The 22,519-nt window shown below is 42.6% G+C and overlaps 2 protein-coding genes across 14 annotated transcripts in view; both read right to left on the bottom strand.

Moving 5' to 3' along the window:
• Positions 1-446: 446 nt before the first annotated feature.
• On the bottom strand, positions 447-5,012 carry SEC11C (SEC11 homolog C, signal peptidase complex subunit). The gene is made up of 6 exons (XM_015848229.1): positions 4,876-5,012; positions 4,565-4,674; positions 3,324-3,473; positions 1,832-1,951; positions 1,095-1,152; positions 447-659 (listed from the first exon to the last, which is right to left on the bottom strand). The coding sequence occupies exons 1-6, from the start codon at positions 4,915-4,917 to the stop codon at positions 606-608; spliced, it is 534 nt and encodes a 177-aa protein (XP_015703715.1). The 5' UTR covers positions 4,918-5,012; the 3' UTR covers positions 447-605.
• Positions 5,013-6,459: 1,447 nt separating this feature from the next.
• ZNF532 (zinc finger protein 532) overlaps positions 6,460-22,519 on the bottom strand; it is a 37,776-nt gene continuing 21,716 nt past the window's right edge. For 11 of the 13 annotated variants that reach the window (XM_015848167.2, XM_015848176.2, XM_015848166.2 and 8 more), the window contains 6 exons: positions 20,773-20,949; positions 17,262-17,424; positions 14,112-14,390; positions 9,627-9,739; positions 9,031-9,178; positions 6,460-8,766 (listed from right to left, as the gene is read on the bottom strand). In XM_015848167.2, coding sequence (XP_015703653.1) covers positions 8,272-8,766; positions 9,031-9,178; positions 9,627-9,739; positions 14,112-14,390; positions 17,262-17,424; positions 20,773-20,949 — 1,375 coding nt within the window. In that variant the 3' untranslated portion in view covers positions 6,460-8,271. The remainder of the gene's footprint in view (positions 8,767-9,030; positions 9,179-9,626; positions 9,740-14,111; positions 14,391-17,261; positions 17,425-20,772; positions 20,950-22,519) is intronic. The other 2 variants (XM_015848178.2, XM_015848179.2) reach the window with 2 other exon arrangements.

Here is a 22,519-nt window from a genome sequence, read left to right as displayed (position 1 = left end):
TCTAGAACATGAAGGAGCAAGTTTCACGTTCAGAGAAAAGAAGTTTCCATTTCTCAATAAAGAGTGAAAATTTCTCTCTGTTTTATTGTTTTTGTTGTCATTTTTCCTTCCTCCAGGCCATATCCAGACGGTTTTATTTAGGCATCAGTGTGACCAAACTCCTACAACTCATCCTGTTCCAACATGTACGCCGTGTCTTTGTAAGTGCTGACAGAACACCTCATAAGGTCGGGAACAGAAACAGCAAAATACCTGGATAGGAAGGCAGGAGAAAGCAAGGAGAGCCTCCATCACACCGCAGTCTGTGTGCACTGCACCCACAGAACACTGAGTACATGAGCTGCTCCAGCACTGGACGGTCAGTATCTTCCTATAGGCCAACTAGAAGCACTACTTATTTCAGGTGGTAAATATGCCATTCAGTAATAAACCAAGAGCCAAAAGCGTAACTCATCAATAACGCCCTTTATTTAGACAAGACAAAAGTCTGCACAACTTTGTAACCGTAGACAGAAATTAAAACATCTGAAATATATTATGCTTTTTTATCCCCATATATTTAACTTTGTACGTCGTTCTTGGAAAGCTGACTTTTTTTTGGTGCCTCAGGACTCCCGTTTCAGCAGTACATAAGCTCCCATTACTGCCAGAAGAGCATACTGCAGAAGAAAACACAGAATGGAGACTGATGGCAATTCCTCTTTAGAGAAGTTCTGACATTACAAACTGCTCAAAACGTGCCCTCTACAACATTACAAGTGGTAGACGAACAGTTACAGCTCCTGTAGCACTACAGCAATATTTCACTGTGACCAAATTCTTTATAAATAAGCATTACAACTGTGCGTTTTACTCATGGTAGCTGTAAATTGCTTCCAAATCCATAAAAACACCACGTTCTAACGGAACGCAGACAAGCTGACCTGAGAACAATCATTATACATAAGGCAACAAATGATACAACAAAGTTTATTTACAAGAATTATCATAAGCAAGATTCTTTTCCTTATTACCTTACTTGGTAATTTAAGTATTTAAAGTACTTAAGTACTTTAAAAAGTAGATTTAAGTATTCAAACTGTTTGCATACATACCTTGAATTTCGGATAGTCATTCATTATTATAGTTACCATGCCGACATAAGGCAAAAATCTGTAATGGACAGAACAGATGAATGCAAAGTTAATCCTCAAAAGTTTCAGTGTTTCAGTGTTACTTGGTCTAGAAAATGTTATATAATGGATTTCAGAGAAAACAAACACTCAGGCAGACAACAAGGGCTTTAAATATGATGTGCACCTGACAACACAAATTCAGAAGCAAACTCACAGACCCCACTCCTTCCATCACACAAATGCTTCATCTTGCTAAATATTATTCATAGCATTAAAAATACACATGCACCATTAAATGGCACAAGGCTCCAAGCAAGAGTGTTCCAAATACGTATTTCTTACACAAAGCTACAGATCACTTGAGAAAATCCCCTTTTCATGCAGGGAAGTGGACAAAAGCTGAAACCTTGCACAAAACTACTGTGGGATGTGGAAATCATTTCCTGGCAGTTTCCAGCAGTTGCAAGGGAAGACTGGTTGACTGTTACTCATTGGTGAACAATTTTTGATATACTTCTTAAATAAACTAATTCTCTCCCCACAACAGCAAGGAGACTGCAGAAAGTAACTTTGCCAGTGAAATTAGCTTAAATACCAGCCTATTTAAAATAGGTTCAAACATACCATGCTTTCCACTTTGTACCCAGTGGAATCATAAGTTTATCACTTGTTCTCTATTTTAGCTAAAAAAAACACAGCCGTTTTGCAATACTTACCCCCTTGCTCTCCCAACAACGTCTTTCTTCTCTAACCAGTTCTGTCCCTCTTTGTACAAGCCTCTATCATCGACTTCGTTGTTATCACCTTTGGTCAGAAATTTGATGTTCCCATTTTCTCTAAAAGGCAACGAGGTGATAAACTGAACCACTTAATTCAAAAACTTCAATCAACGTCTTGAAAGCACACAATGGAAAAGGGAAGTACTACAAGATTAGATAACAATGTTTACTTCCACTCCCGCTTATTTAACAGGCACCATTAAGTCATTAACATTACAGCCTTTATTGAAAGACAACAAATTTCAACAGGAGATGGCTGTATAAAACAGTCCTAGACTGTCCCCTGATGTCAGTGATGAATATGAAAGGCACTCGTTTTAACAATCTATCTTTTAGTTTTACTGTTTGTATTTGCTGATCTGGGAAAAACAAAACAAAGCAAAACCCCAAACATACTATTTTCTGTATTTGCAAGAGAACACAAATTTTAATTAACAAACCAAACAAGCAAACAAACAGCAACCAACCATAAAACCAACCCCCCTCCCTAAGAGACAGTGTTTCTTTAATGGAGGATCTCACAACAACATTTAGCTTAGTCCTCCTCTGATGCTAATAAAAACCAAAGACACTTCAACACAGTTACAAATCTGCATCCAACTCAGTATTTTGTCACTGCAACACACTTTCAGGTCACTTACTCTTTAGTTAAACAACACAGCAATACCTCAGCTGCAGTTGATATTTGTAAAAGGGAAAATAAAATACATGTAATCAGTCTTTAAATATCATCAAGTAGACAAAACATTCTGTGGGGCTGTTACTGCATGGGAAACCCTGCATGCTGTGCTCTGGGCCCATCAGTTCTGATATCCCAAGGCTCACTCCTTCTGCAGAAACAGAGATTTTAAACCCTAAACATACCCAAATAATAACCCTAAACATACCCAAATAATAACCTTTTCCTACTGCTTCAAATGGAAGTAGTGTTTTGTACTTTGTTTGATATCAGTTAAACTGCTGGCATTGTAAAGTCTGTAAAGTTTTGTTCCCTTTCTAGCACTATGTATGTGTGGATGACACATGCAGGATTTTGGTTCAACACTCACCCAGAGCTCTTAAGGAGCAAACACTCCAGTGCTTCCTATATATCCACACCACCTTTCCACTGTGCAAAAAGCAGAACTGCTTCTTACACTTGGGAAGAACTGTTCATTACGTGAGGCTTATGCCACAAGGGTTAAAACAACATAACTCCCTGTGGCATACACTGACCCACTCTGAATCCTAGCAGTTTTGCTGAGGGATGGGAGGATCACAGGAAGCATGACCCAGAACTGGGAACAGATCACATCCTAGAGACCAGCTTTATGCTAAAGCAAATCCTCAACTGCTCTTTTTCACAAGATATTACCAAACTGAAAAGTAAGTGGAACTCATGGTGAGAGAAACTGTATTTAGAAAGAAGGAAAACGCCAAACTGCATTACTTTTCATGGATTTTGATTACTCTGTGAACGATCGGAATGTCTCTGCCTTCAACCTTGAAAACGACTATTTCACCAGCTCTGATTGGGTCGTCGTGGAAATTTGTTAAGAACAAGAGGTCCCCCCTGTGAAAAGCTGGCTCCATGCTGCCACTACAAACAGAAAGAGAAGGAGAGAGTTCATTAGCACTATGGCAAACAGGAGAACAACCATGCAAACAACAAGTATTTCATTCTTACAGATAAACCACAATTCTAACTGCAATCTGTAGCTTCACCCACTCAGGAATACCATGCAGACAACACACAACCCACAACCCAGTGAGCCCCAGGCTGGGACAGCCCATAGAAGACATTCTCACTGCCTCAATGAAAGTAATAAATAAGCTCTACAGAAATGTAACAGTACCATACAGTACCAACAAAGGAACAACACGAGCCATTCAGGTTAAGACAATCAACTTAATAGGCAAAATCCATTAAGTGTTTAACAGAAACCCAGGAAATACTCTGGCTAGAGCTTATCTGACCTGAGTGAGGCTTGTTCTTACAGCACTGACTGCTATTAACGACCCAAAAAACTGATGCCTTTCTTCCAGAGTCAAACACTGTTATTTTGTCTTCAAGGTAGGATTCCAGGTCCAATCACTGATAAATCAGTGACTTTTCCCATTAAAATACTGTTTCTTTCTGCATTATTCCTTACTGACACACACTCTGGTTCTATAATTCTATATATAAATTGTTCAGTGCCTTCTAGAAGACACAACACAGAGTTTCTCAGGCACAGAATCACAGATTGGCTTGAGTTGGAAAGGACCTCAAAATCACACTCATAGAATGGCCTGGCTTGAAAAGGACCACAGTGACCATCTAACTTCAACCCCCTGCTGTGTGCAGGGTGTCCAACCAGCAGAGCAGGCTGCCCAGAGCCACATCCAGCCTGGCCTTGAACACATCTGGGGAGGGGAAATCCACTCCCTCTCTGTGTAAAGTCTTCCCTGATATCTAATCAAAATCCCTTCCAAACTTTGGAATCCTAATCCTTGCCCAGGGATTACTATTTAGTATACACGAGTGATCCTGGGTAGCTGCTTACCTTAAGGCAACAGCCTGAGCTCTCACACACCTGCTGCTTCACACACGTCACCGACAGCCTCAATGCTAAGCACGGACAGAGCTCTGCTTTATGTGTGTGCAATTCAGACCCACTCAGCAGGGCTGAGAGCAGCACCATCACCCACCTGAGCACCACCACGATGGGGCTCTCGCTGCCAGTGATGACGATGAGCCCTTTCCATATCATAAGTGCAGAGGAGACGATCATGGCGAAGTTCAACACCTGGTAATACAACTATACGAGACGACACAACGTTAATGAATACACACATTAACACGGGGCATTAACTGCGGCCTACACCAACAACCCGCAGCGCCGAAGCCTCGTACAGGCCGCAGCCGACCCGGCCGCACTTCCAACGCCCTGAGCTGCTGTGTAGGGCCGGCTCCCACCCCGTCCCGTTCGGTCCCGTCCCGTTCGGTCCCGTCCCGTTACCTGCCGCTTGTTCATCCGCCGCAGATCCCCGAACAGATCCATGGCGGCCCGCGGCGCAGCGCCGAGCCCTCACTCACTCGCAACCCTCAGTCACTACCGCTCCCACAGCCACCGCGGCTGCTTGGGAGTTGTAGTTGTTTTTCCCCACCGCGCTTAGTGTAGAGAGAACTCTAAGGACTACAATTCCCAGCGTGCACCGCAAAATAGGGGGCCTAATGCGAGGGCCCCGGCTGCCCTTGGAGCCTGGATTAGAGCTGGTTTGATCCGCGTTAAGTGTGTTCAATGGAGATAAATAAATGTGTCCTGTGTGCACAGTGTGTTCAATGGAGATAAATAAACGCGGCCCGTGGGCTCACAGCTCCTGCCTTGGCTTTTATGGGCGCTTGGAAGCTGACTGAGAAGCAGCAGTCCCTGGGAGCCCTCCAGGCACATAACCTTTCTGCTATAAGCTGGTATTCAAACACCAGGAGTTCGCTCCTGAACTGACACAATATTTGAGAAAGGTTTTACAGTTAAATAGGGTTTTTTTTGTTTTTTTTTTTTTTTTTTTACCCTGTGTTCCATTATTGGCCATGCCGGCGTGCTGAGGAAGGTAATACCAACAGAATGGAAAGGTCAGGGTTTAATAAAAATCCTTTTAAAACTAAATAGCCCCGGCGCATTGAATTCCCCGTGGATACTCAGCGGCTGAGAACTGAGGGAGTCGGGGCGTTCAGAAGGTCGAATTCTGCATCTGCAAATGTCTGGTGGGAGCCAGAGAGCCAGCATCAGCCACCCCCAGCACATGGAAGAAGCATGAAGAGCCCCTGGGAGCTCAGCATGCATTGAAAAAGGTACAGCTTGGAGCAGACCACAGAGCTGCCCCAAGCAGAGCAATGTCTCACTTGTGCTGTGCCTCTAAGACAAAACCAGGCTGACCAGCCAGGCTTTGAGGACAGGGACTCCTGAAGGCAGGAAAGCTGTCTTTGTGTTTGAGGGATCTGCTGATTGCTCCCTCTAATCTCTGCTAACCTTCAGGATCTGTAGCATCCTACCGCAGAGTCCCGTATGGAGAAGCACCTCTGAGCCCTTCACCCTCCTTTCTCATAGAGCAGGCATCTCTATTCATCATCATCACGGCTTCATTGGTCTCCGTTGTGTCTGCTTTGCCCATCCCTTGCCCCATCCATCTGCTGTCTGCCCTGCCTTGTGCCTGCCCAGCTCTGCTGCTGGTGGGGAATTTGGGCTGCAGGAGCCATTCCCTATGCAGGCATTGGTGAGCTTTTTCCAGGGGTGCAGTTATGCTTTCCATATATTTCTGTATTCCTGTTAGCATTCTTAATGGCAACTGAGTGCCAGACAACTTCACAGCACCTGGGGAGGTGGTTTAGTGGTAATACTGGCAGCAGGTGGATGGTCGGGCAGGGTGGTCTTAGAGGTCTTAATGATACTGTGATTCTCCAATGTTCTGCAGTCATTTTCTGTTCTTACTGCCCTGCATAACTCCGTCTCATTGGCATCCATGCGATGCACAACTCTATGGCTCACAGCATCCCTTGCAGGTGTGGGACCACGAGGTGGTGAAATAAACCAAAGTGTTAATAATGGCTGTGAAAATTTAATTTTTATTATCTGTTCACTGTATACAAAACACCGTTCTGCATAGTGATAACTCATTTGTTGTACAGTTGACAGTGCACATCAACAAACAAGTGTCGGAGGTATACACTCAATGAGGAGGGCAGTGGTGGCTGGGGTGATGCTGGGATGGAGGAGCACCTCACAACCACTCATGTATGAGTAATAGCAGCGGGATAGGAAGCATTTACCAATGAACCAAGTTAGTATGAATGAGGGTGAAGAGACAGAGCAGAATTCATGTATCAATACACAACTTCCAGAGTGATTAAGAAGGGTGAGAAGAATCTGTGTTTTGTTTTTTTTCCCCAAACACTTCCATCTTTAAAGTTGCTAAAATTTAACGATAAATAACAGAATCTCACAAATATTTTGGGGCAAAATGCTCCACATTTATTTACATACGAAATGCGTTTAATACAGTCGTAATGGACGTAGTGTATACTAACATCTGACAGCAGCAAGACTTTTAAGGAACCGAACAATTACTACCATATATCATGCAGCTATCTATATGTACAGGATTTGTTTGTGGGTTTTTTTTTTCCTTAAAAAGAAAAAAAGTACAAAAAAGGTTTTCTAGGGATTACATACAAGGTATAAAATGCAAAAAGAAAACACAAATATAACTCTCACAGAGAACCACATGTGAAAGGGGCAGCGCGGTACCTTTCTGTACCTGGTCAAAGCTCACCAGTGATGCTGGACGCACTCTGAAGCTCCGTGAGGTCTGTGCTAAAGGTGAAGTGCCAGTCGTACCCACCTGGGCTGGTGTGGTGTGTTTGCTCCCCCGACAGCTGTGGCTGAACACTGAGCACCAGAACTCTTGGCGTTAGCAAACAGAGCTGGGAAACGCCAACCCCATCACCAAGGGTTGGATATTTTCTTTTGATAACCAGAGATAAAGGAAAATACTTAATGCTGTGTAATTGCTTCTGTATGTTTAATAAATTATATGACAAAAACATCCCCAAAACGTTGTGATGATACATTTATGCCTCTAATTACATCTTACTTGTTTAAATCAGAGCAGCCCAGCCTCGTTACAACTATCGGAGCTTTGACCACAAGCACTTGATGGCTACACATTACTTCATGATACATATATGTATATATATATATATATGTACTTGTGCAATTACACTTGTCAGAAGTACGTGCTCACCCTGGGGTGTCTGCACCCTGGTATCAGCACCTCAACCATCACTGCACTTTACACGTGCAGGGATACTTGTTTTGGAGAGAAAGTCCGAAAGCTTACTGCCACAAGCAGAACCATCCAGAGTCCTGCAGGATGCGGCATATCCCCAACGCTTCCTTGCTTCTTTTTCCCTCCAGGCGCTGCCTTCTGCTGTGCTTCCATTTGCTAAATGTCCATCAGAAGCACTCGCATAAGAAACAGTTTAAGAGACCCCAGGAAACTGCACCAGCCAGCATTAAGAACTCTGTTTTTAGAGAAACTAACTACAATAAAAACAAAACAAAACAGAAACAAAACAAACAAAAATGTCCACTAGATACCGATACAAACACGTAACAAAGAGTATAAAAGTTATTAGTTTAAATATATACAAACTCTTTTCAACTCAAATACTGCTTCAATGGTTTCCAGGGTATAGACAGTGAGGTGGGGGGTGGGGGGAGGAGGACATCGTTATGCAGAATATATTGCAACAGCCTGAACAGTACTGTTAACACTATTATACCTTGAACTTTCTGTAACAAAAACGTCACTAGTATTCCAATGTGGAGAGAGATTTCCGTGTCCCAACGATCTGATCACTTCTCGGCCGAGCTCATCCTTTTTGACTTGATGAAGGCCATGCCGTGTGTTCTCATGTGAGTATTTAAGGCCGCTTCAGTTTCAAAAGTCTTTGCACACACTTTGCATCTCCTGTCTGACACCGCGCTGTCGGTCGGTTCATCCTCGTGGTTGGGTTTGTTCTCTTGCTGATTATCCTCCCCAGACCCATTCTGCTTTGATACTGGCTGCGGCTCCTTCAGCTTGTGTACGATGAAGAGGTGCCTGGAGAGAGACACGTGAGATGTGTAGCAGAGTCCACACTCCCTGCACTGGTACGAAGAGCCGTCAGATTTATGCTGAGGAATATGTTCGTGAAACTGGAGGAGATTTTCTGTTGTGAAGCCGCAGACAGCGCACTTGTGAACCTTAAAAACATTGATTTTTAGCTTCTTCAGTGGCTGCGTGATTGCACCTCGAGGAGGCCTGAATTCCAGGACAGGTTCTTCCAATTTACGCTTTGGGCTAGGAACCTAAAAAGAGTCGTAAATAGTACTTTTGTAAGCATAAATACAGCAGTGACTGCAGTGGTTGGTCAAACTAGCTCAAGGCTGGGCATGTGGGATAAGCTCACCCTGCTGCTCCTCTGCAACCTGCAGCTTCCCTACTGCTATGAGAGGACTTAGTTGCCAAAGCTTTGAAAAGCAGAACTTTATGGGAATAGAAATATCTGTGAAAAGATCCTGAATGTACCCCCACAAAAACTCAGTGACTAAATGAATCTTCTAAGTGATTACCTTTGCATCTTCTTTTACTTCCCTTTCCTCCATATTAGTCGATTCAGTCATTTCTTTGACATCGGGGTCTTTAATGCCGTGCATCAACTGAATATGTTTCTCCAGCATCAGTCGTTTGGTAAAGGTACGTCTCGAGTCTGGGCAGTGCCTGTATAAACACAGAGCAAGCGTGCAGAGGTCCAAATGTCATGCTCAGAAAGAGATGTGCTGCTCTGAACAATGCGAACAGAGCTGGCACATAAGCGCAGCCAAGTTCAATCTACTAACAATAATAGTGAAGACAGCACTCTTCCAATCAATTTCCCAACCATTATCAGAAGGGGAAACCAATTAAAAACAAAGGTACAAATGTCTGAGCACCTCCTTGCTCTTTCACAGCTGATGAGAGAAAAGTTCTCCAAAGACAATAACCCAAACATTGGGTACTGGGACCCACAACAAAGCTCGCCACGGAGCTAGTCCATGAGAATGAGGTTAGGTTGGGTTAGTCTAACCTCAGCACCTGGAGATGTTATGGAGAAATTCAATTCATAGTGTTTGTTGCTGGTTCATACTCGGTCCCTACCTCTGAAAAATAAAACAGAAGCCGTACTTACGAGCACGTATAAACCTTCCTAATGCCTTTGTGCTTGATACGGTTGTGACGACATAAACTATGGGATGAACTGAAAGATTTGTCGCACTGTCGACAAGGGTGTTTCTTCATTTGCTTTAAAAGAAGGAAGACAAACACATTAATTTCCTTTAAAAAAGCTCAGTGAAAGTAGTCCGTGTGCCAAAACCTTCAATAACAGGAAAGAAATGTACTTACCTGTATCTGTCACTTATGTCAAGCACACACCATTTCTACAGCAGCACTGCAGGAACTACACCTCTTTCAAAGTAGTGTGACCAGCACACACTACCAGAGACTTCAAACAGAAACCACAGACTGCAAGGTAAAGTGAAACTCTTCCATTAAAGAGGCAACGGAGATTGGAGGTGATCTCTGGATTGGCAAAGGCACAATGAGCAGAGATGTGCTTTCACCATAAAGTCACCTTTCCTTTCCCATTGCCTATTAAGTTCTGAAGCTGCTGAGCAAGAGGTTACCCATCGCCCACAAGATGAGGGGTGATAAGGACCAAAGCAAAGCATCATGAATACTGGATGTGCCAACAAGGCTCAGGAAAGTCACAAGGAAATGTCCAGCTATCTAGATCAGTCCAGCTAGTAATAATAATAAAACAATTCTCAATCCTAAACAATGTATGGCTCAAGTCACATTGAAGTGTTGATGGAGATGAGAGACCTTTTGCTAACAAGACCAATATCACAGGGAATGCAGGGGAAGGAAAGAAAAGGGTTTCTGAAAGGTTGCTGATGCCAATGGGAGGAATCCCACTGGGAATCAAGATACGCTATCATACTAGGGATAGTTCTTTACATAATGCCCTTAGAGGCATCACATTCCTCAACACAGATTAATTTCTTCTCATGTTTAAAGGCCAATTAAAAAAAAAAAAAAAAAGAAGAAGAATCAACTAATTTTGGGGATAGCTGAAGAAAGTATTTAGTATTTTAAACACGACAGGCAAAATAAACTAGATTTCAGGTGGGCAGCAAGACCAACAAAGTTGATGGTGCTGTAGCAACTGCTCAAGCTCCCACGTGCTGGTAGAGCTCTGACACACTGTCTAGTACAACGCACAGAGCAGGTCAGATCATCAGGCTGCTCCATGAAACAAAACAGTTAATTTAAATGAACCTTGACACTTGCTAATTTGCTAGCACAAAGCAAAGGAAGAGACCAGATATGATATCAGCTTCCTCTGGAATTCAGTGGAACTGAAGTGCAGTCCCATTAACTTAGAAAAAAAACTGTCCTTGACACATAAAGAAACCTAACTGATGATCCTTATGATGCAGCTTTCCTGTGGGTCAATTACTCTGTAATCAGGTGCTGCGGGAGCTGTTGCACAGCATCTTGTCCTTAGCTACAGGAACAAGAGGATGTTGTATTAGCTGCACTGCCAGTTGGAAATGGCAAGGCAGTTCCTGCTTAGAAAACATCTGCCCTTTCTTGGAAAGGCACTGATGGAGAAGTCCTAGGAAGCTCAGCGTATGTGAACCGGGCTGAGATACACCACATTCAGCTTCGAGGCAGGAGCTGCACAGCTGTGTTAGTACCACCCTTTGTCTGGCATAACCACTTTTCTTATTCAGAAACAGCATTTAGGTAGAACCAGACCACAGTGGCTACAAACCTTCCAGTATCTGGCTACCCTTCAGCCAGCTCAGGAGGAGGATGTATGTACCTGCCATTGCTTCCCAATTCTGTCAGGAATCAGCCCAAAGAGAACACACGTGGCTGTATTTCTCCTTTGTCTGAATAATTTGGTCCAGGATCAGCTAAAAGGGGGTTACAGCTTCACACCTTCACTGTGAACATACAGCAGCAATTAAGAGTCTGAAACTAATTACCTTCAAGTACCTTACCTGACAATGCATTCCGTAAATTGCTTAATTAAAGTTTATAACGCACATTCCGCACAGGTGATTTTAGAGCAAATAATCCTTACCTAGCATTCCTAAGAAAAGTGGACTATGAATTAATGCCATTATTAATTAGACCCACTTCACATATTCCTTCATCTTATGACCATTTCTAGTGTCCCTAAAACAAAATGCATCTGTAACTGATTATGTTTTCAATACAACCATTCAGAAAGCTAAAATCACTGACAGTTTCAAGAGGCTTGGAAGAAGAGTGGCAAACTGCCCTTATCACCCATCTCTGGAAGTGGTATCTATTCACTTCAGTTTACATCTGCTTCCCATTTCTCGAAGAGCCACTTAATAGGGATAAAATATAAGTAAATAAATATAAGCAACGAACTGGCCTTCCAGGCCAGTGTTTGAGTGCAGTAATTATCTGGTATTCCACAACAAGGGTTGTTCCTGAGGTTACAAGCACATTGTCATTAAAGATGAGAGGGAGGAAGATATATATTTAACGTTATTACCAGAAAGCATTATCAATATGGTGCTAACCTTATCTTACGTGCCTTCTGCCACTTGGATGCAGGTTTCATTACACTGGATGTGATTTTCCATCCCATTCTCAAGCAACAGTGTCATGGGGAGTCTGCATTACTGAGCTCTGGTTTTAAGAACTGCATTAGTGTTAATATCTAAGCATATCTGGCCCTGCAGATACTTATGTTTGCCAGTAAAGGCACTGATGAGTTAATACTGGCACTAACTGGAAAAGCAGGACTGACCAATATTTTACATGTTCCTGGAGAGACCTATTTCAAGAGAAAACTGAACTGTGATTGTACGAGTATGATCAGAAATAAGTCACACTGTCACACTGCAGGGACAGCAGCACATTGCATGGAGTTTCCTTACAAGCACTTCATAGCAGAAGTGTCACAGACAGATCTGCTGGGCCTGAAACCAAAGCAATTCACACTAATTCCTCCATGACTTCAGGAGAGGAAATGCCAAATTGCGCTCCTAAAGCATGAGGAGAAACCAAATGGAGCTGTCTGACCTTCAGGCTGCAAAGGAGAACCAGGTGAAAGAAAATGTAATCCTATGAATCAAGATCGTGCTGCCCTGGGCTGCTCCATCACACCTGTTTTTATTGGGCTGTACAAATGTTTGTGAACATCATCTATGTATTTATCTGTCATCAGATGCCTCAGTTGGATGTCAAGTAATGTTTTAGTTTACAACAGGGTTGCAAATTAAGCATTTCAGACTCTCTTACGAGAAGCCTCCTGCTTACCCCTCTCCAGAAAAACAGCTGAGGAGAGTTCTATTTGGGAGCCTTCAGGTCAATGGCTCATGAAAACACTAAAAGCACACCTCAAAACCTGAAGAGACTCTACTTTTCTATGCTGAATGTCTTCATTCTAACCAACTCCTACAAATAATTACTTGCCTTTTAAAGCCTCTCTATGACAACATTCCTCTGCTCAACCTTGAAATGCTGTTTTTGCTCCTTACCTGGCTCAAGAGAGATAACCCCCAAATTTTGGAAAAATACACAGATTTTCCTTGCATAATTTAATTCCGTTTTGTTTTTATAAGACCCACCACTGTTTCAAGCACATCTGATGTTTTGCAAGATGCCACCTTTGCTAAAAGACAAATGCTTATCCAGCAGCTGATTAAAAGGTTCTGTTCACAAGGATACGGAGCTAGTATGTTTTAGGTCTTAACTATATCAATCTCCCTCCACCTATATGGAGAAGAGATGAGGCTGAATGGAGGAGTCTGAGTCAGCTGCATGTTGTCTTTATCACTACTCATTTCCTCCTTAGCTATATTTTAAAAGTCGATTTCATCACTCCCTTCCCTGCAAGCAGTAGCAGAGGGAAACTGTTCAGTTTCACTGCTGCCCACCTGTCGGTCCTGTTCATTTAATTGGAAAAGCTCTGGGATGCAGCAAGGACACCCAGCTGTCTTTCTGCTGACCTGAAGACACAGCATTTCCATGTTTCACTTTCAATGAACTTAAGAGTACATTATCTCATATCTCGCTGCTTGCAGTAAAAACTTTACTTTGTTAACTCAGCTGCTTTGTTGACTGAACCTGCAAGTGAAGGAGCAGAGCAATACTTCACCTTGCAGTGAGTACACCTTTAAAATGAAATGTGGACTGGTGCTCGCTGGACCAATAAAATGAGATTCCATTCTCTGATCTTAGCAGCTATTGAGGACTGGGGATGGTGAAGGCACAAAGGAAAAAAGTAAGAACCTGGACCACAGGAGATAACTTGGAAGAAATACTGGAATATCTTTCATTCTTTCCACCCTGAAGAAATTCTGGTAATGGATGAACAAGTCCACAATTAACTAAGAGTGTCTGGGTTTTCTCAAAAAGAGCTATAAGAAACTGCCAAGAAATAATCAGCAAAAGAGAGACAGATGAAATACACATAAGAACAAAGAAGAGTAATGATGGAACTCAATTATCTGCAAAAGAGTAACAACTGCATTAAAAATAAACAAACACACCCCCCAAACCCAACATCATAACCTCATATTTTAGGCTTAAGTCACACTTTTATAATTAAATATTCATTTACCTTTCCATGTTCTTTCCTCATGTGGGAGATGTAAACGTCTCTCTGTGTGAAGAACCTATCGCAGTCCCAACATGTCCAGCCACGACTGCTGACTCTCTTGGGCTCTCCTTTCTTCAAAGGAGAAGCAGATTTCTTCTCTAACTTTTCTGTCCCATTGATGGACTTTGTGTCCTCCTTGTTGTGGCTGGCTGAGTTCTGATTCGTGGGTTTCGTACTCAGAGGTAAATTTATCCCCAGGTTTGGTGGCCCTTCAACACTTTTCAAAGTTCCATGCATGGACTACAATAAAATAAATTCAGAAAGGTAAGCAATTAACACAGGCTTATACAACTGTACTGACAAAATATCCTCTGAATCCAAACTGTTTATCTAGTTCTTTGTCATACTGCTATCAGATCACATTCCTAACTTAAAATACGATGACTACATAAAGGTAACGTGTAGCACGAGCAGAAACTAGCCAGCAACACTACAGAGCAGTTCACCAAAAGGTGAGACTGTGAAGGTTAAGCTGCTGTAGAACAAGAATGAAGGGCTCAAGGAGTACATGAGTACATTCAGGCTCTTGCTTTACTTACCCAGGGTAGTTAATTAACATCCTCGTTTCAAACTATGGTGTCTAAAGAGAGATTTCCAAGAAGGCAGGGTTTTTACTGACAAGTTTTGCTTTAGAGCATCAGTAAATAAGACAAGAAAAGGCAACTCTAGAAAGATCAGGCAACTATGTTTTTTAGGGTATGTTGTTATTTTATGTTAAGCCTGTGCTAAGCTCTGTCTCACTGCATGCAACTACCCTGGGTGATGTGTCTGGCTACCCTAAACACACAGGCAAACTTCAGAAACAAAAAGCAACTAACATGTTCTGGATTCTGAGACTGTAGGAATGCCCATCTGCTCCCCCAGTATGATGCTTCTGTACTGAGCTCTTTTGTATATCATGTGGCTCTTGGGACTGCCTGCTGGTTCAACTGCAAATGTCAACCTGACCTGCAGAACATATTCTTCTACCAAATAGTTGCTTGGAAAAGAAAGCCAGCACTTAAAAAAAGCTGAAATGTTATTAAAAAGCCAAGAGCACCGAACTGACAGACAGGTGCTGAGAGCAAAGACAAACTGTGCAGTACAGAAGTGGTTGCCTGGAGTACCCTATTGCATGAGGATGTGGAGGATGAGAGTGGGGTGGAAGGCAGGAGTGTCCTGCAGCTTCAGGACTTCTGTCATTAAATATTCATTTAACTTCACTCAGCTGAAGACTGATCTAGAGGTTCCATCCCAGTCTAACTCCTGAGACTGTAAGATGCTGGTGCTCAGCTTTCTATGACTTTTAAATGAAATACCTGAAAATGAACTTCTTAATTAAAGAAAACAAAACAAGAAAAGCACTAATGCATAACACTGAGTCACAACACCTAACAGTGGTCATTTTTGCATACAGCATCAGCAGAACTGAGCACGTTACACCTCCAGCCCAGACCCCTGCTCCCTGCTCTCAGCTGTCAGACATTTTCTTCTCCTGAGCCATCAGAGGAAAACACAATACACATTTTGCCAACAAGACACATCCTCAGCAGCAGGAATTACCCCAGATTGGTTTTCTTTCTTTCTCTCCTTTCCCATTCTATTTTCATGCACATGGTCTCTGCCTTACTGGTTTATGTCTAACCATACCAAATGCAGCTGGGCTGAGCTCTGCCCCTGCCCAGCAGCCTTCCCTTCTCTGTGCTTTATTCTGCTTTTATCTTTACCATGCTTCTTCCTTCTTCTTTCCTCATTAAGTCCAACTAACCCTTCTCGGCTTCTGCTCCTACTACTATACACACTTCCTGAATGTGAAAGCATGAGGGAATCTGAATACAGGCAGTAATACTGTCACTGAATGTCTATGTTCTTATGTTCTAGACTTGTTCTCAAAAAGGCCTGGATCATTTATAACGAAACATGTTCATCAGTACAAATTATGGCACAGAAAACTGTACCCAGAAGAGTTACAAGCACCCAAATCCAAAGTGAAAGAGTAGTTTTACAGCGAGGTGCTGAGCAGCCCCAGCCCACAAGAGCAGCTCCTGGCTCCAACTGCGGTCAGATCATGCTCTAACATAGTGGTTTAGAAGAAGGTATGTGCAGATGTAATGGTACTTTTCTGGCATAGGTTAAAGGCAGTTCTTACTGTAACACAAACTGGCTCAGAATCAAAGACAGAACACTGCCACTGTACTCCTGAACACCTCGGATCAGCCCTTCCCTATCTCCAAATCAATTTAAAACTGGCTTTAAGGACAACTATCTCTCCAAGACTTCTGATGTTGTTTTCTTCACAAATTCAGTGATTTCTGGTGGTTAAACGTACCACAGTTGAGGTTAAAACACAAAGTGATGTTTCAGTGGACAAGAAAGATGTCTTACTTTTCACTACTACAAATTTTACTATTTAAATAATAGTTACCAGGCACCAGATCCTGCTAACAAGGTACTGCCAACAGTGTATTTATAATGTACAGCCAGCAGGTTAGAGCCAGGGGCTGCTGATGCTCAGTAACATGATTTGAAGGATGACAGTAAATCTCAAGTAAATTCATTCATGCAGTTACAGGGATACTGATGAGAAATTCCACTTCCAGTTTCTTTTCTCTTCCTGAAATTGCTCACGTGTGTCTGTGAATGTGCGTGCAAGCATGCACACACACATTTTGTACCTATTCAAGCAACACATTGGCTCCCACCTGCGAGTTCTGAACATCACAGACTTGATTTGGTCACATAACCAGTATTCTCAGCTCCTCACAACTGGAATAACTCTTCAACACTCTAAATAAAGGCTCAAGAGTTGCTAGGATTGGGCAAGCTTACCTCACTGATCCCATTATAATTTTGATTACATAATGTATGCAACACACTGAGAAACTCCTGCAATATCAAAGCCAACACCTAATACAGAATAACTCAGTAAGTGGTTACAGTGCAGCCGTTGGAGGTTATACAAAATGTATGACTTTAGCATTTGTGATTGTTGCTCACAGATTACCTCTTTTGGAACCGCTAACATTTTTTCCAGCATCCTTCTTGAATTGTGAGCCTTTCAACAGTATTTTCCCAAATGACATATTGCATGACAAACAGTATCTAAGAATAAAACAAGAGATGCCTACACACCTTGATATGATCCATCATAAGCTGTTTCTGTGCATACAGAAGAGAACAGTCTGGACACTTGAAAACAGACACCTTCTGGTTTTCAATGTGCTGATCAAAGTGGCGATAGAGCAAAGGTTGTAGAGTAAACACAGTGTCACACATAGAGCATTTATATATTATTCTAAAACAGAAGTACAATAAACAGTGTCAGTCATGTTGATCATCTACCCGCAAGAATCATAACGTTAACTTTTTTTTCTCAGCAGAGACAAGATCTGACACGTTTAAGCAATCATTTCACACGACCCGAACAAAGGTAAGTTGCAACTAATTCAAAACAACCTCCAAAGTCAAAATAAAGCAGCAGCAGAAAAGGAAGAGAAATGGAAAGAAATTAAAAACCATTAAGCCAGAAAACAGCAGCATATGCCAGTTAAATATGTAGCATCAACTTCTGCTTATGATACTCTGAAAGTAAAACATTGTCAGTTCCTGAAATCATGCAATAACTGTAGGACAAAGAGTGTACCTCTTTCAGATTGCAAAAGCAATGTGTTTTCAGGGAGTCACTCGTATGACCATAACCAGTAATGTACCCCAAGACAGACTCATTTTTACCAGTGTGTACGGCTTTGAGCCTCCTGAACACCAGGTCTGGAACCCATTAATGCTCTGAAACTGAAACCTCCCAGGGTGACAGTTCCCTGGTTTGCCATTACAAGCCATTAAGAACCCATCTATGAACGCAATGCAGACACCACCAGAACTGCAGCTTCCTCTCTCAAGCTACATCAGTCTTTGATTTTGAAAATGAATGAAAGAAAAGTAACACGGACATTTGCCACAGGTGGGCAGGTGAGAAAGAAACATCACCCACTGGCCATCCAAGAAACTGCAGATAAAGTAAGAGAAAGCCAGGAGCAGGAGCTGAGCTCAAGGATGGCTGCAGCCTTCCCAGCCCCACCAGCCTGACATCAATCTTCATCCTAGAGAATGACTTTCCCATAAAAAACACCAACCACAGACCTTATCAGCACGCTGCATTTTCTTGTTAACCACATAAACTACCCAAAGTCCTTCCTATTTCCCTCCAGGCAGTTTTCTCCAACAGCACGCTGTCTGAAAGAGCTCAAAAGACCGCTCTGCACAGTGCTCTGAGATGACAAGAACAAGTCCCACCCATTCAGTGATACTGGAAATAATGAAAAACACTGATTGCTTGGATAAGTCCTGTAAGAAAGGCGTTAAAGAGCTTGCCAGAAATAGGGAATGCTCCTTGATGTTAAGATGTAGGGAGAAGGACAGATCTCTAAAATGCTATTTCACCTCACACACCTCCTTCTCCATATTAAGAGCAGTGCTTTTACTGCTCACAGGGGAGTACTACCAGGACTGCAGTATACATTCATCGTCTGCCTTCATAAGCAAGAGTTCAATTCAGTATTCAAAAAGAGATCAACCCTGGAAAACACCTGAATGCTGCTCTTGGTCCATTGAAAAAATAAAACCAAGCATAATCTTTGGTTGCACATAAAAGCACCTCAGGTGTGCTGCAGGAGAGAGCTGCCAGGGCTGAAAGCTGAAAGCCATTTGCTGCTCTATATTAAATGGTCCGTATTAAAATGATCTCATTTCAACCATTTGAGAGCTGCTGCAGATGGGCCTTTTTTTTTCTTTTTAAATATGGCACATTCATCATAAGCGGATGCATTTCTTCTAATGCAACACAAAACACAGCAGGTAAATGAGAATTTCTGCTAGGAACAGTTGGCCAAGAACTACCCTCAGGAGCCAATTCACTTAACAGCTTCCCTTTTCAACTGATAGTGAGCAGCACAAATACTTTATTTAATCCTGAGGAAAACTACAGGTGTCTGTAGGTGAGACAGACCTTGTTAAGGTCAGGCAGTAATCAACGTGGGCATCCTCAGCACTCCTACAGACACCTGTGATGATGGAGCATGGAACTCCAGACACCGCAGGGACTGGGAAAGCCCTACAGTGCCGTGATAAAACTGGTTAATTTAATGTCAGCACCACTTTCTGTCTTAACTCAGTGTCAGACGCAGAAATTTGGGGCTATTTTGCCAAATAAAATTAAAATATCTCCTTCTCATAGGCCAGGAGGAAAAGAGGTGTGAAATCTGATTAATACAATACACAATGCACTGTTTCTCCCACCTGCCTTCCACTTCCCTGAGCCTGCTGTTTGTGACAAGGTTCTGCAGTGCTCACACTGTGCTCTGTGCCCCTCAGAGGGACAGAATGCAGTTACACAGCAGCGTATTCACTCTCAGCACCACGCTCATAGCAGCAGAGGATGAAAGCAGAAGACTGCAAGCACAGGGCTGAGGTCAGCACAGCACAAAGCCTGAACTTCAGGCGTGCTGCACCTGCAGCTCCCACCAACTGAATATTCAACATCTGTACAACTGAGATCTGATTCTCACTTCCTAATTATGCCCCCGGCTGCCTTCTGCAAAGCACTCACTGATGTGATGTGCAACCTTCCCAGCTGCAGAACAGAAACAGTTCAGCCTTAATGCAGAAAAGAGAGCCCGCGTGTCACAAAAAGCTTACACAGTACAGCTCTATGCATGTTTTTATTCTGAACTGGAGGGCAACTCTGGACAAGGCACACAGCCAGCAACTCTAACCTATCAGCTTGGGCTTGACAGCCCTGACAGCCATAGCAGAGCTAAAAAGCAGTGCTTGCAGCTTGCACGAAGCACTGTGCAACCCAAGGAAAGCACTGCCTGCCCCCAAGAACCCTGCAGCTCTGTCCCCCCACCAGCACACACTGCTGGCACTGAAGGAACCGACGTTCTGAACCCACATACCAGACTGCTGTTTGCAAGAGTAACAGATAAAAAATAAATAATCTGAACTTTTCCACCAGATGTTGTGAAAACCACTACAAAAGTGCTGATGAGCCTCAGCAAGTTCTCCTTGGAATCACATTTTCTTAGCTCATAGTAAAAATGCATATAAGCAGACTGAAAAAAAAAAACCAAGGATCAGCAACACAGCGGCAGGATTTCTGCATTACTTTTGTAGTTCAAGGAAGGATCACAGCATGGTTGGGTTGGAAAAGACCATACAAGCTCTCCCCCACCCTCACCCTTGCTGTGGGCTGGCTGCCTCACAGCTCAGACTGCCCAGGGCCCATCCACTGGTCTTGGGCACCTCCAGGAATGGGGCACCCACAGCTCTGGGCAGTGCTGGGGTCTCACCACCTCTTGGGTAAAGAATTTCCCTCTCACATCCGACCTAACTCCCCCCTCTCTTACTGTATTACCTTCCTGTAGTGCTGTGCTTAAAGAACTTTTGCTGCTGTTGTGAATGGAAAGTTAACTTCTGCCAAATTCCTATCTAAAAACTCACAAAAACATCACAACAACACCACACGTTACCAACGGATGACAAACTGCTGGCTGTACAGAACTTTCTGCTGTAAGCACAAGACAGAATGCAATTCCACAAGTTATTAAAATGCAGGCAAGTACAGTAAAAGATTAATTTTGCTTACTTTGGTTCGCCTATCTTGATACCCGGGTGTTGTGTATAGGCATGGGAATGTGTGCTGGGAGCAGATTTAAATGCCATGGGACAGATAGGACATTTGTAAAAGACTTCGCAATGAGAACCTTGAATGTGAGACTTGAGTGCCGCCACATCAGAGTATACAACATTGCAATGCACGCAGCTGCAAAAAGAGTGGAGAAGAGTCAGTTCAGCCTAGCAAAAAGCAGTACTGCAAGACACGGAATCAACACTGGTTTTCAAGCAAGTGGGAGAGGTAAGCATATATCCACAACCAGATAAAACTACATTATTCTGTCAATTCAAAGGCATAAATGACAGAGTAGGAATCAACATAAGCAGAGATTTGCATATCAAATAGGAGGAAAAAAACCCAACCAAACAAAAAACCCACCACAAAAAACAGGATTCCCAAATTTAACTTTGCAGATCTTAAGAGATACGAATTCAGGGCATTTTATGGAATTACAGCAGCACAGACAGGAGGGTGAACGGAGAAATATTCTGCTGATCGTAAGAAGAATGCTTAAAACCTCTGCAAATTTGTCAAGTTTTTATAAATGGCACTTTTTTTTTTTTTTTTTTTTTGCACAGACAGGAGGGTGAACGGAGAAATATTCTGCTGATCGTAAGAAGAATGCTTAAAACCTCTGCAAATTTGTCAAGTTTTTATAAATGGCACTTTTTTTTTTTTTTTTTTTTTTGCACATGCAGTAGATTGTGCAAAGGACACCGCTACCACCAGAATGGAAAACCAGTAAGCAAAACATTTAAGCCCATTTCCCTTGCTCAGATTTAATGAAGACATAACCGTAATGATTTTCTGAACCGGTAATTAAATCAACGCTTGGATTAAAGGAAAAGGAGTAGATTTAAAGTCAGGGTAACTAAAACCAAATCTCAGCAATCAGAACAATGTTATCGGATTGGAAAGTAAGTTTTCAAAAACATACTTCTGCAATGTGGGAAATTTGTGACCTCCCCGCATCTATTCTAAAACAAAACCATCAGAAATGGGGGATTAAGATCAGCACACGAGCATTCCCACACACAGCGGCACCTTTGACTTTCACGCACCTCGTGGACTTAAGTGTTACCCAGTATGTACATGGACATGCTGCAATAAACAGCGACATCACCACCTCTCAGACCAACCCACTTCTCACTGACCAGTACTTTGCAGTACTTTACAATTTAAACCCAGAAGACTGCAAAACCAGTAATTTTTGCACCTACCACAGCAGTACAATTTTTATATAAACATCACATAAATTTCCAACAGTTTCAATGACAGCCATAAAGCAAAATATAGCAAAATAAATAAATAAATAAAAGCACTCGATAATTGTTTTTCTGTTCAAACATCCCAGCTTTCAATGTTATGAACTATCACCCTTTCCTTTTTAAGCACTCGATACACCTTTCTAATACTCCTAGTTCAGTTTGCATCCGTCTGGGCTCCAGTTTCTGGGTGTTTAATGAAGTAAATGGCTTTCCTAGTCCATCAGCTCTGCTCTCTGGCCCTCTCCTTGCAGCGAGTCCCTTCTGCCCCACTGCCTGCTGCAGCATCCCTCAGCAGTGCGGGTTCCCATCTCATCCCTCCTTGCCCTGCTGTCTGGCTGTTATTCTCCAGTGATGCAAAGTGTAAACAGTCCTCAGCATCCGATGTCGTATAATAAAGCAGCTCCTAACGTCCAAACCTTCCTTTCCTGGAGTGCTGGGTCACTTTAGTT

This window comes from Coturnix japonica, chromosome Z (genome assembly GCF_001577835.2).
Source record: "Coturnix japonica isolate 7356 chromosome Z, Coturnix japonica 2.1, whole genome shotgun sequence".
Lineage (NCBI taxonomy): Eukaryota > Metazoa > Chordata > Aves > Galliformes > Phasianidae > Coturnix > Coturnix japonica.
This window is presented reverse-complemented; position numbering and strand designations above follow the sequence as displayed.